At 47.1% G+C, this 14,711-nt stretch overlaps 1 protein-coding gene across 10 annotated transcripts in view; it reads right to left on the reverse strand.

Moving 5' to 3' along the window:
- Positions 1-14,711, reverse strand: part of LOC119960046 (abl interactor 2) — a 220,066-nt gene that overhangs the window by 42,154 nt on the left and 163,201 nt on the right. For 6 of the 10 annotated variants that reach the window (XM_038787944.1, XM_038787956.1, XM_038787943.1 and 3 more), the window contains 2 exons: positions 13,481-13,657; positions 8,078-8,095 (listed from right to left, as the gene is read on the reverse strand). In XM_038787944.1, the coding sequence (XP_038643872.1) occupies positions 8,078-8,095; positions 13,481-13,657 (195 nt within the window). The remainder of the gene's footprint in view (positions 1-8,077; positions 8,096-13,480; positions 13,658-14,711) is intronic. The other 4 variants (XM_038787954.1, XM_038787948.1, XM_038787962.1 and 1 more) reach the window with 1 other exon arrangement.

The raw sequence follows: 14,711 nt of genomic DNA on the forward strand, positions 1-14,711 counted from the left end.
CCCCTACATCAGGAAGGACGGTCAGGGACTCCCCTACATCAGGGAGTGCAGCCAGGGACTCCCCACATCAGGGAGTTCGGTCAGGGACTCCCCTACATCAGGGAGTTCGGTCAGGGACTCCCCTACATCAGGTAGGTCGGTCAGGGACTCCCCCACATCAGGGAGTGTAGTCAGGGACTCCCCCACATCAGGGAGTTCGGTCAGGGACTCCCCTACATCAGGGAGTTCGGTCAGGGACTCCCCTACATCAGGGAGTGCGGTCAGGGACTCCCCTACATCAGGTAGGACGGTCAGGGACTCCCCTACATCAGGTAGGACGGTCAGGGACTCCCCTACATCAGGGTGTGTGGTCAGGGACTCTCCTACATCAGAGAGTGCAGTCAGGGACTCCCCTACATCAGGGAGGATGGTCAGGGACTCCCCTACATCAGGGAGTGCGGTCAGGGACTCACCTACATCAGGGTGTGTGGTCAGGGACTCCCCTACATCAGGAAGGACGGTCAGGGACTCCCCTACATCAGGAAGGACGGTCAGGGACTCCCCTACATCAGGGAGTGCAGCCAGGGACTCCCCCACATCAGGGAGTTCGGTCAGGGACTCCCCTACATCAGGTAAGATGGCCAGGGACTCCCCTAGATCAGGGAGTGCAGCCAGGGACTCCCCTAGATCAGGGAGTGCAGCCAGGGACTCCCCTACATCAGGGAGTGTGGTCAGGGACTCCCCTACATCAGGGAGTGTGGTCAGGGACTCCCCTACATCAGGGAGTGCGGTCAGGGACTCCCCTACATCAGGGAGTGTGGTCAGGGACTCCCCTACATCAGGGAGTGTGGTCAGGGACTCCCCTACATCAGGGAGTGCGGTCAGGGGCTGCCCTACATCAGGGAGGATGGTCAGGGACTCCCCTACATCAGGGAGTGCGGTCAGGGATTCCCCTACATCAGGGAGGATGGTCAGGGACTCCCCTACATCAGGGAGTGTGGTCAGGGATTCCCCTACATCAGGGAGTGCAGTCAGGGTCTCCCTACATCAGGATGGACGGTCAGGGACTCCCCTACATCAGGGAGGATGGTCAGGGACTTTCCTGGATCAGGGAGTGCGGTCAGGGACTCCCCTACATCAGGGAGGACAGTAAGGGAATTTTGTAAATTGGAGTTTAGGACCAGCATTGTTGTCATTCTAATAGTATTAAAGCCAGGAAAGATATCTAGACAGTTTTCTCCAAGTGACTTCCAATTACCATGCAGACAGGACACTTAGACCAGTGTTCACAGTCTTCTTTGAAGTCAATCACTGTAACTACCCGTAGCCACTGCAAAAACAGATTGTGGACAGGACACATACAAACCCAATCCCATGATCAGCCAATTCTCTCATACAAACAAACAAGCATTGAGCAATGAGTAGAAACAAGAACATTTCTGACCACCCTAATCCTCTAAGCATCAACTGCAATGGGCAAACTCCGATGATGAAATCTGCATCATTTTTACGCCATATTAAACAGTGTGATGCCACTTGGAGGTCATCAGTGGAGCTGCAAATTGACCGTATACAGTCGACACTGTTGTGTCGTTCAATGTCAAAAATATATGTGACTGCCTATTATGTGTCAAACTCACGTAGCTCTATTTTAAATTTACACAAACCTTGCACCTCGTCCTATAAGTGACTGAACTAACGGTAATACTTACAGAGGTCACAACTACATTTGCAGGATAAAAAAGAAGTGATTTATTCTATATATGTAATCACATTTCAGAGATCAATGGTCAAATTACACCGTCACTCTTAATCAATATCAAACTATCTCCCACAGAAACTGCATTTGTTTAGGTTGGACAGTCTAATGGTTTCTTTCATTATTCATGACCAGCTCAGTCTGCTCTCCACAGCCAATCCTGTCTGTTTCAGTGTTTACATTTTCTTACTGGAGATTTCAATTGGTACTAACTGCTTTAAACACTCCAATCTGATGCACTGACTCCATGAGAGCACATAATATTTCACCTAGCCTCAGTATGCAGCTCCCCAATGCTGGGAAGATGGGTTTCATTTATGGAAAAAGGGTTTGTGGCTACACTCACAGGGCTGTAGGGCTGTGCTAATGTGCGGTTGGGCTGAAGGTTTTTACGCACGAGCACTTCAAAATGCACTTACAGTGGATTCTGTATTGTTCAGGTTGAGGGACATCCTGAAGAATTTTGGTAGTATCGGATACTCCTCGAACAGGAACGAAAGGGAAAGTGCTGGAAAATCTCAGCAAGTCTGGCAGCATCTGAGCTTTGGCAAAGAGTCATCGGACTCTAAACGTTAGCTCTTTTCTCTCCCTACAGATGCTGCCAGACTTGCTGAGATTTTCCAGCACTTTCCCTTTCGTTTCAGATTCCAGCATCCGCAGTAATTTGTTTTACTCCTAGGACAGGTCCAGCACTGGGTTAGATACAGAGTAAAGCTCCCTCTACACTGTCCCCATCAAACACTCCCAGGGCAGGTACAGCACAGGGTTAGACATAGAGTAAAGCTCCCTCTAACACTGTCCCCATCAAACACTCCCAGGACAAATCCAGCATGGGGTTAGATACAGAATAAAGCTCCCTCTACATTGTCCCCATCAAACACTCCCAGGACAGGTACAGCATATAGGTGGACACGGAGTGAATTTCCCTCTACACCATCCCCATCAAACACTCCCTGGACAGGTACAGCACGGGGTTAGATACAGAGTAAAGCTCCATCTACACTGTCCCCATCAAACAATTCCAGGACAGGTATTGCACAGGTTACATACAGAGTAGAGCTCCCTCTACACTGTCCTCATCAAACGCTCCCAGGACAGGGACAGCACGGGGTTAGATACAGAGTAAAGCTCCCTCGACACTGTCCCCATCAAACACTCCCAGGACAGCTACAGCACAGAGTTAGATACAGAGTAAAGCTCCATCTACACTGTCCCCATCAAACACTCCCAGGACAGGGACAGCACGGGGTTAGATACAGATTAAAGCTCCCTCTACACTGTCCCCATCAAACACTCCCAGGACAGATACAGAACAGGGTTATATACAGAGTAAAGCTCCCTTTACAATGTTTCAAGCACTTGCACCCACCTTGGCTCTAATACAACACTCCCCATTACACCAGTGTAACATTTAAATGTTTCTCACACCAGCTATTCCATATCTCTGAATAAAATTGCCAATTCACTGCTAAATCAGCAGTTCTGTGCTCTGGGGCCCTGCTCACAAGCAGCTGGGTAGGTGCTGCCCCAAACTAATTTGACAATTTCTTTCCTATTTATAATACCTGAGAATGAGCTGGGCAGGATGACTCAAGAAATGATGCAGAAATTGTCCAACCTCGACTTAATTTTTAAATAAAAGTTTACATATATAGAATAAGCAGGATATCACATACCAGGGAGATAAATTCCTGCCAACTCAGCTGACACTGGGGATTCCAGACCATGAGCATACACCACATAGCTAAAAAATATGACCCAAGTTAATTTTGTCTTGTGCGGTTTAATTCTTTGGGCAAAAACACAAGGAGCTTTCAAACAGAGCGATTGTCAAGATGGGCATGAATGGCTGAGTACGTGATTGGGTCGCTGGGGGAAGTAAGGAGCAGAGAAAGCACATTAACAGCAGCCTTTTCTCGTGCTCATGACTGTAGGCTTTTTCTCATGTGCTAGTTTATGACCAATACGCCTCACCATTGTAATTATTTCCTGCCAATCCAACTAGTGTGAATAGGAGCTATACTGACATCGTTAAAAGGGGTTGGATCCATATCTAATAATAATAATAATGATAACCTTTTGTTGTCACAAGTATGAATATACTGTGAAAAGCCCCTAGCTGATCAGAGTTAGAGGTTGAAAAACACAAAGAGCATTGCTGGTTTAATTTTCATTGAGGGAAGGAATGATCTTGTTGATTCCCTACTTTAAAGAATAATAAGTAGTCCAGGCAGACCAGGAAGCCCATGACGGAACAATAAAATAACTGGACATGGGCTCTCAATGGATTGAGATTAACTGGGGCAGGTGGGGATGGAATAGAGGGGAAATCCATGATGGAATAATTGGACATGGCTGATGAAGCAGAGTTGATAGGTGGGCACGGCAGGGGTCAAAGGACAATCAATGACAGAATAATTGGACATGGTCTCTCATTAGAGGGGGCAGCACGGTAGCGTTGTGGATAGCACAATTGCTTCACAGCTCCAGGGTCCCAGGTTCGATTCCGGCTTGGGTCACTGTCTGTGCGGAGTCTGCACATCCTCCCCGTGTGTGCGTGGGTTTCCTCCGGGTGCTCCGGCTTCCTCCCACAGTCCAAAGATGTGCAGGTTGGGTGGGTTGGCCATGATAAATTGCCCTTAGTGTTGGGTGGGGTTACTGGGTTATGGGGATAGGGTGGAGGTGTTGACCTTGGATAGGGTGCTCTTTCCAAGAGCAGGTGCAGACTCGATGGGCCAAATGGCCTCCTTCTGCCCTGTAAATTCTATAAATAGTCCAGGGTTGTTGGGCTGAATGGTCTGTTCTATCTCAAAATTATCTTCTGGGACAATACCCCAGTATCTAAAATCCCTCTCTTGGCAGTCTACTAATCAACTACAGGGGGTATCTGGGGACATCATGCACACTTGCCAGCTCGGGTCTCAGGGTTAGATTTTTAAAAATAAATTTAGAGTATCCAATTCTCTTTTTTTCCCCCACTTAAGAGGCAATTTAGCGTGGCCAATTCACCTACTCTGCACATCTTTGGGTTTGTGGGGGTGAAACCCACGCAGACACGGGGAGAATGTACAAACTCCAAACGGACAGTGACCCGGGTCAGGATCGAACCCAGGCCCTCAGCACCGCGAAGCAGAGGTGCTAACCACTGCGCTACCCTGCTGCCCCACAGGTTTAGATTTGAAGCAGTACCAGGAACTCAGGCTACTTTCCTTTTGGTGCAGTTCCATTATCAATATTGAATATTCCAGATTTTCAGTGGCCAGAGATTAAAGGCTGAAATGGTCTAAGCTGCCTATTGATCTCTGAAGTTAATAATAAACTGTCAGTCTATCTCTGTATTTAGTGTGAATATTAAGAGCTGAGAGCTGAAGTATTGCAGATATTGGCAGTAGGTTTCGTGGGGCTAAAATAGCAATATTCAGGCTTGGCTATCAGTCATCATTGGATCCTGGTAACAGTTGGCCTCCTGGCTACTGTTGTGCTTATTGAGAAAATAAATCCAGATTCCCCTTCAAACTGACTTGAGCGGGTTAGTGGGGCCGGTGAAGAGGTCAAGGATTTTTACACATTTAAAGAGCTTAAAGGCCGATGTGGTGATGCTGCAGGAGACCCACCAGAGGGTGAAGGATTAGATGAGACTCAGAAAGGGTTGGGTGAGTCAGGTTTTCCATTCAGCATTTGATAGCAGGGCTCGGGGGTAGCAGTATTGAAGGGCAAGAGGGTGAGGTTTCAGATGGAGGCGGTGGTGGCAGACTGGGGGGGGGGGGGGGGGGGGGGGGGAGCGTTAGAGGAGAGGTTGGTGGCTCTAGTGAGTGTATATGGCCCCAACTACGACAATGAGGCGTTTGTGAAGAGGGTGCTGGGTGTCATCCCAGATCTGGACAAGTCTTAGCTGGCCCAGTCAGCCTAGGGGCAAAGGCGCTGGCTGAGCTCATGAGAGTGATGGGAGGAGTGGCATCGTGGAGGTTCTTGCTCCCGAGGGAACGGGAGTATTCATTTTTCTCCCTGGTTCATAAAAGTGTTCTCGGGATAGACTTATTCATGGTGGGGCAGGCGCTATTGGCTGGGGTCAGGAGGTTGGAGTACTCCGCGATAGTGATTCTGGACCATGCTCAGCATTGGGTGGATGTGGTTTTGTATAAGGGAATGGCTCAGAGGCCAGGGTGCAGAATCAATGTGGGGCTGTTAGGGGACCTGAATTTTTGCGATATGATTGAGAGGGTGATCGAGGAATATGTGGGGTTTAATTGCACAGGGGAAGTTTTGCAGTTGGTGTTGTGGGAGGCTCTGAAGGCAGTATTGAGGGGGTAGGTGATTTAGTTCAAGGCTAAGTTGGATAAGGAGGAGAGGGAGGAATGCTAAAAACTGATAGAAGAGATTCTGGGAGGTACGCAGGGAACCCGGACCCAGCCCTCTTGGCCAAGAGGAAGGCGTTTCAGGCAAGGTTCAACCAGTTGTCCACAGGGAAAGTGGTTCATCAGCTGAGAAGAGTGAGGGGAGAGGTCTATGAGCACGGGGAGAAGGAAGGGCGTATGTTGGTGCTCAGCTCCGGAATGAGGTGGTGACGAGGGAGATAGTTCAGGTGCAGGATAAGATTGGAAAGCTGGTGATGGCCCTGGAGCAGATCAACAAAGTATTTGAAAGGGAGGCATGTGACATGGATATGGCTGTTGTACAAGGAGCCGATGGCGAGCGTTTGCACTTGTATTATGCAATGGGTTATGAGGCAGGGATGCCCTATGTCCCCCTGTTGTTTGCAGTGGCTATAGAGCCCTTGGGGGGAGAGAGAGAGAGAGAGTGCAAGAGAGAGAGAGAGAGAGAGAGAGAGAGAGAGAGATGGAAGAGAAGTATGTACTGGCACAGTGGGAAAAGTTTAAGTACCTGCAGACTTGGGACTTTGCAAGGAAGGTGTTCCTGACCTTCCTGATAGTGCCAGTCTCCTTGTTGCTAGAGCGGTGCTGTCAGTGGGAGGGCTGGAGAGGGGGGTAGTTTCTGCTATCTATGGGAGGATCTTGGAGGAAGACAGGGTGTCTATGGAGGGGATTAAGGCGAAGAAGGAGGAGGAGCTTGGGGGGCAATGGAAGAGGGATTGTGGTGTGGGGTGTTGCAGAGGGAAATGCCTCAAAGTCGTGCATAGGACGGACCTCACAAAATCGAAGATGTCCCGGCTGTTTGAGGGGATGAAGGGTGTCTGTGAGCAATCTGGGAGAGGCCCCGCTAACCATGTTTGTATGTTTTGGTCATGCCCGAAGCTGGAAAGGTTTTGGAGGATGGTGTTCAGTACAATCTCGGGGGTCTTGCATATGGATGTGGAGCCAGGTCCCCTATAAATCATTTTCAGGGTGTCAGACCAACCCGAACTGCAGGCGAATGCGGGGACAGATGCTTTAGCCTTCGTCTTGCTGATCGTTCGCAGGCAGGTCCTGCTGGGGTGGTGATAAGTCTCTCCTTCCTGTGCTTCAGCATGGCGGGGGAACCAACTGGAGTTTTTGACCTGGAGAAGGTGAAGTTTGAACTGAGGTGGGAGAAGGAGAGGTTCTACAATTCTTGGGATTTATTTATTGTGCACTTTCCCAAGTGAGTTGCTGTTGATTGTTTTTTGGGGGGGGGGGGGGGGGGGGGGTTTCTCGCTTCCTTGTTATATTGTTGGGGTTGTTTTGTTTTTGTCTATCTTTTGTATGTTGAAAATGATGAAAATATGACGAAAAAAATTCTTTTTAAAAAAAGGATACAGAAGAGTCGAGATTCAGAGGAAGAGAAAGTTCAGGGATGGACGTGGAGGGTTTCAACATCAGGTGGTGCTAGAGGATATTTCGTTGGCAGTGTTTTGAGAGGTTGACCTGTGGTCAATCAACGGGCAGCCCCTTCCCAGTGTTTGTGCATGTGTACACTTGAGAGGTCCAAAGGAATCTCTCATTTCAAAGGTGCCTTGGACTGCAGGAATATGTTAATGAGAAAGCTATATAAAGTCTGCAACTCAGGCACAATGTCACTGTTATTGGGCTGCTTCACCACATTTCCAGGTTACCCACTGTCTGGCCTCCCCAGTGCCTAGATATATAAATGAGTACATTCTGTGAACCCCGGATTTTAGGTCATGCCCTTAGTCAGGATCTGTCGCTCTCTTTTAAGACAGAGGCATTGTTATTAAAATACAGGGTTGGAGGTGACTGTAAATTTTGGTAATGTTACAAATCATTGTAAAGGCTGAATCTACACCTTCAAGTTTGATGGGACATCTTTGCTTTAAAGGACATAAACTCTGCAGTATTTAACCACCCAGTCTGTAATATCCTCAGCATAGCAATAGGATGGCAGAGAAGCACTGAGATATCTTACCTTAAATCTAAGCAACCACTTAATGCATAAATGAAGCAAATGAAAGAAGTAAGAAAAAAACAGCATTGACAGGTTAGTCGAAACCACAGGATAGGAGTACAAAAGGAATCAATGTTAAAGCATCTGATACCAAGTCACATTACAAATCAATTCTCAAGTGAAGCAGAACGCAAGTCACAGCCTGAATTAATGAATAATCCACCCTCTCAGAAGACATTAAGTGCTGACTGGCCATCAAAAGAGGAGATCTTTAACCACACTGCACTTACACTGTAAGCTGAAAACTGCATAGCAAGTGATTCAATCATCCAGTGTTAAAAGTCTTGGTTTTCTGATTACAGTTCTCCAATTCAGTGATTGCAGCAACAGTGCAGCATGTGTACTGTGCAAATTCTCCACGCTATTCTGTTCTGAGAGGGAGCGGGGTGGGGTGTTGGAAGGGGGAGTGTAGATCACTTTGATCAAGACAGCTGCAAAATCCTCCATTGGCTGTTTGTTATAAGGGTCTCTTGCTCCCTTCTGGATCACATGATTATACCACATATCATACAATTATTTAAAATACTTTGGGGGGGGGGGGGGGGGGGGAACAAAAGCAAACTTTAATGCTGGTCACAGATAAAGGATTGCTTTATGAAACACTGTGCCTTTAAACATCCTGAACACAAAGCAGCACCCCCATTTGAATTTGGAAGCTCTCCCCAAATGCTTAGTGGGTAAGGAAACCTTTTACACCATACAGACTAGGCTCGATTGATGGATGGCGTGAGACTGGTTGGAAGTTGGTGTACTGGTGGACAAGTATTGGGCCTCAGCTCCCCTGAGTTAAGGAAGAGAATGAAAATTGGTCAGACCTCCAGAGTTAGACCAGGACCCAGCAGCCACACCTGGAAAGTCCACCTGTATACACCTGGTGAGAAGTTAATCAGTTCTGGGGGTCCATAGTCAAACTGCCTGAAACTCATTGTGCAGAATGACCAGTTACCTGTGGATAACAATGTAAGGTTCAACATCTTCAGGAGAGGAAGAAGAAAATGGACAATAAATCAAGTCTAATCACCTGTGTCTTCTAATGCTTGATAACCTCCCTCTTCCTGTCCTTTATGACCTGCACCATCCTCATGTTGGCTTTGACTTAGATAAACTCTGAACAGAGCAGAATGCCACAGCATTCAGGGCCTGAGAGCAGATCCTTACAAATGGCACCGCCAGAGGTAAATGAGAGAGTGGGACCAAGGAATATGGTGAGAGGGTGAGATCAAGGAATATGAAGGAGGGAGTGAGGGATATGGGGAGAGGGTGAGAGCGAGGGATATGGTGAGAAGGTGAGATGAAGGATATGCTTAGAGGGTGGGGGCGAGGGAGGGAATGAGGGATACGGTGAGAGGGTAGGAGCGAGGGATATTGTGAGAGGGAAGGAGCGAGGGATAGGGTGAGAGGGAAGGAGCAAGAGATATAGCGAGAGTGGGAGTGAGGGAGTTGTTGAGAGGGAGGGAGCGAAGGATATGGTGAAAGTGACGGCTATAGAGAGAGGGTGAGATGAAGGATATGCTGAAAGGGTGAGAACAACGGGTATGGCGAGGGTGGGAACGAGGGTATGGTGAGAGGGTGGGAGCGAGGGATATGGTGATAGGGTGCGAGGGTGAGAGTGAGGGATATGGTGAGAGGGTGGGAGCAAGGGATATGGTGAGACGGTGTGAGCGATGGATATGGTGAGAGGGTGTGAGCGAGGGATATGGTGAGAGGGTGGGAGCGAGGGATATGGTGAGACGGTGTGAGCAAGGGATATGGTGAGAGGGTGGGAGCGAGGGATATGGTGAGAGGGTGAGTGACGGATATGGGGAGGCGAGTGGGTGGCACTGTGGCGCAGTGGTCAGAACTGCTGCTTCACGCTGCTGAGGATCCAGGTTCTATCCGGGCCCCGCATCACTGTCCGTGTGGAGTTTGCACATTCTCCCCATGTTTGCATGGGTTTCATCCCCACATCCCAAAGGTGTGCAGGGTTGATGGATTGGTCACGCTAGATTTTCCCCCAATTGGGGAAAAAAATAATTGGGTACTCTAAATTTATAAACAAAATGGTTTAACGGTGTGTGGAATGGTTGAAGGATATGTTGAGGTGGTGGCTGGATGAAGGTAGGTATTTATGGTGAGAGGGTAGGTAGGTTTGATGAATATAGCGAAAAGAAGATGAAACGGAAGGATATTTTGAGAAGGTGCGTTTCAGCGATATGGTGAGAAGGTGGGTAGGAGAGGTTGAGGGACAGAGTGAAATGCCAGCTGATGAGAACCCGGGATATGGTGAGATTATGGGTCGGCTCGGATTGAGGGAATCAACGTTTGTGTTAACACGGTCAGGATAGCTCAGGAGACCTGATTAATGTCAAGAATTTCAGATCTTGGCTGTAGAAGACTCAACGTTAAGGCAGGCAGAAGCAAAAATCTTTGCCAGGCTTTGTAAACCAGCTGCCATTTTATTGAATACTGCAGTATTGATCTTGGAAATAGCACAGGGCTTCGTTACATGCACAGAGCTTCACTGCACGAATAGAAGTTGCTTGGTGACTCAGTATGCCCTTTCTAAATTCTACTTCAGTTCAGGATTGGTCAACCTACTTAGCTTTACCTCAACAGTAAACAACAATTTCAGAAACACGCCAGTAGATGGTACTCACCACCAGGATAACTTACAATCACGAGATCCCAAGATAATCACAGATAAAGCAGTATTTCAATCTTTTGAGAACAGCAGCCTGCACAGAGCTCGCAGTGGGAATTCAGAGGGACATTTCTCCAGACTGGGAATCTGAAACCGTTTAACTAATCTACCGCACTGTAAATCACAGAGCTTACAAGATAAAAGGTTGTGTTATGAGTCAATATATCGCAGAGATTTTTCAATGTTGTTATGGTGACATAAGTACGGGAACTTTATTCTGAATGCAGACAAGATTCCACTTTTGTGTAGTGACTAATTTTCATTGAAAGAGTACCCAATTCATTTTTTCAATTAAGGGGCAATTTACTCTGATCAATCCACCTACTCTGCACATCGTTGGGTTGTGGGGGTGAAACCCACGCAAACACGGGGAGAATGTGCAAACTCCACATGGACAGTGACCCAGAGCCGGGATCGAACCTGGGACCTCGGCGCTGTGAGGCAGCAATGTTAACCATTGTGCCACCGTGCTGCCCTCATTGAAAGAGTTTCAAAATCTTGGTGCAGGGTTTGCACTCACCAAGAACTAAACCAGGTTGAGCAATCACCAACCAGTTTCCTCTTGTTTCACTCTCTCTGTCTTGAGAGTGCTGATTTGATGATGTTCCGCAGTTGCACTGGTACAATGTAGCCATATATGAACCTGGGACATTAGCACAAACATTGCCAGTCTGTCCAACTCAATCCTGATCTGATGTTTAAGTGTGCACTTCCCATAGGGGTCCACTGGGCAGTAATGAGGAACAGGCCGGCTGGCTGACTATACTTCCCTCAACCTGATGGTGCTGTAACCCTGGCTGCCAGCCATTAACTCAGAAGATATCAGGGATAGGATCTGGGCCCTTGTAACGTTTGGTGCTACTGTGGGTGATGCATATGCATACTGAGCGATCGGGGACCAGGAAATCATTTACCATTACCACCCATTAAAAAATCCAACCTTTATTCCTCAGCCCTTGCAGGCAACCATTCCACTTCCAACTCCCTTAACTCCTTAAAGTCATTGAATGTATTGTTGCTATCTCCCAATTCCAAACCAATCTTTGCTGGAACACCAGATTTCAATCCTTCCAAGTTCACCAGGCCACAGCATTGAAGTGAATCTCATGCAAGTGACAAATGGCATCCTATGTGATTGTAACAAAGGTAAGATATCCCTCCTCAAACTTTGTGACTGGTCTGCAGCCTTAACATAACCATGCCACCCTCCTCCATCTCGTTTGTTGCTCAGCTGAGTGAGAGTTCTTTTTTCATTTATTAATGGGATGTGGGTGTCGCTGGCTGGGCCAGCATTTATTGCCCATCTCTGAAGAGTCAACCACATTACTGTGGGTCTCTTGTCACGTGCAGGCCAGACCAGGTAACACAACAAACTTCCTTCCCTGAAGGACATTAGTGAGCCAGATGGATCTTTACGACAATGGTTTATTGGTCATCATTAATTCCAGATTTTTATTGAGTTCAAATTTCACCATCTGCCATGGTGGGATTCGAAAGCGGGTTCCCAGATCTTGCTGTGGGGTCTCTATGTTATTAGTCTAGTGACGATACCAACACCACTGCCTCCACACTTGCCTCATTCCATTCAGAGTTTGACATTTCCACCACTCTCTGTGAAAATGCACTTCCTGATTTCACTGGCCTAGCTATAATTTGAAAATTGTGCCTGCTTGTTTTGAGAAAATAGTTTGTGTGTGTCAATCCGAGTGATTCGTCAATATATCTACATCACTGTCCTATTTTGCCCCTCATCTCCTGAAGATGGCTTTTATTTGGGTACAGTTCCACAGGTAACCTTTCACATAAATCATTGTTCATGAACGTGAACCAGGACAGTGAGCAGCAGCAGGATATTAGGGAGCATCTTTACCAAGTCCACCCTTTTGTTCTCCCATGACTCCACACATATACTTCTCAGTGGGAGTCACTGGATACAGATCAAGAGCAGGAGCACTGGCTCATTCTTTTCCTCTTTTGCAATGCAGGACCCCTGGCATCCTGGGAGGAAATCAGCTGACTCAGTACATAATGAAGACCAGATCTGGGGCCCAACAATCTGCCACGCCTCTGCAGATTTATGCACCTCATAATATTGAGGGGGGGGGGGGCAAATTTTTCACAGACACCCCAACCCAAAACCAGAGTATGGGTGTTGCTGAAAGTGTGAAACTTCAAACTTTCCAAAACTGGAGATCTCACATGTCATCTGAAAGAGGATGAGCGATGCTTGGGTTTCCCTTTCAGCATATTGTTCCTGGTATGCACCTATACAAAAACACTTCAATATAAATCTCTGTGCCAGCAGGCATAGCTGCCTCTAATAGCTAATGTCTGCCATGAGATGGCTTAAATAGAACATTACAAATGCGGTTTTCTATAACCGAATACCAGGCCCATTTAATTAGTCCTACCTTCAGAAATGTGCACCAATGAGATTGAAAATATGGCTTACTGGTGATTTGTTATATAAAATCACACATTAACTCTCCAGTAAGCTTTTTTGTGCATATTAGTGAATTGTTTTCTTAAATGTGATGCCTACTTTAACACAATGAATTTCAAACCATTTCCAATTTACAGCATTTGCAGTAAGTGCCCCGATATACCCGCCTCTACCCAAGTAGCTCCTGTAACTCCATCTCCAGCAGAGCTCTGTTACCAATACCCAGTCCTACAAAGCATACCTTCACTCCATGACCAATGTCATCCAAGATGGCGTAATCGATGGGCTTCCTGATGTACCTAACAGGCCTCTCAGGGTTGGACGGGGCGATGATTTTATGAGTCCTGGAGGTGTTCTTATTGGTTGTCAAGATACCAATCTCTCTTCTGGCAACCTTCTCCTTGTGAATGTCCACAGTCTGAAAAGGGAATATTGCCTCAGTCAAATCAGTAGCAAAGTGTCACATTGAATATAAAATAATGGGCACAAGTGAAATAGCATCGCTAGGGCATGTACCAGTGACCAGAGGGTGACAGAGCTAAGTTAATGGGAACTAAGGGCTGGTGGCACTGCCAAGCAAGTGGGCAGTGCAGGGCAAATCGCACAGCTTGACCAATGGTCAGTGAGGCAACAGTTACACAGCACGAACAGACAATAGCAGGCAAGGTTCCATCACTATGGGGAAGAATGAGGGGTAGGTCACAGTGCCAAAAGGCAGATATTCAACAGCAATGAGGAGCCAGTGGTTATCAACTCAATGAGAATAGGGGCATGGAAGCGATTTGGCATCAATATCACAGAACATTATCTCGTGGAATGACACAGCACAGAAGCCATACATAATAATAATTTTTAATAGTGTCACAAGTAGGCTTATATTAACACTGCAATGAAGTTACTGTGAAAATTCCCTAGTCGCCACATTCTGGCGCTTGTTCGGGTACACTGGGGGAGAATTCAGAATGTCTAATTCACCTAACAGCATGTCTTTCGGGACTTGTGGGAGGAAACCGGAGCACCCGGAGGAAATCCACGCAGACACGGAGAACATGCAGACTCTACACAGACAGTGACCCAAGCTGGGAATCGAACTCGGGTCCCTGGCGCTTGGAGCAACAGTGCTAACCACTGTGCTACCGTGTCACCAGTCCATTGTGCCTGGTATGTGCTTTGAAGCAGCTGTCCAATTAGTCGCACTTCCCAATTGTTTCACATTACCAAGAATCATTTTCCTTTTGAACTGACTTTTCAGCTTACCCTGTCGACTTCAAATACACGTACACCCCAGGTGTTCTACAACACTGTTAAAATTGTATAATTTGGTTGAAATTGCCTCTCCTCATCCTTCCTACCAAAATGCATCACTTCACACTTCTCTGTACTAAATTATGTCTGCCATTTGTTTGCCCATTTCACCAGTCTCTCTATATTTTCCTAAATAAAAGTAAAACACTGCAGAAACCCGAATTGGA

This window comes from Scyliorhinus canicula, chromosome 2 (assembly GCF_902713615.1).
Source record: "Scyliorhinus canicula chromosome 2, sScyCan1.1, whole genome shotgun sequence".
Classification (NCBI taxonomy): domain Eukaryota; kingdom Metazoa; phylum Chordata; class Chondrichthyes; order Carcharhiniformes; family Scyliorhinidae; genus Scyliorhinus; species Scyliorhinus canicula.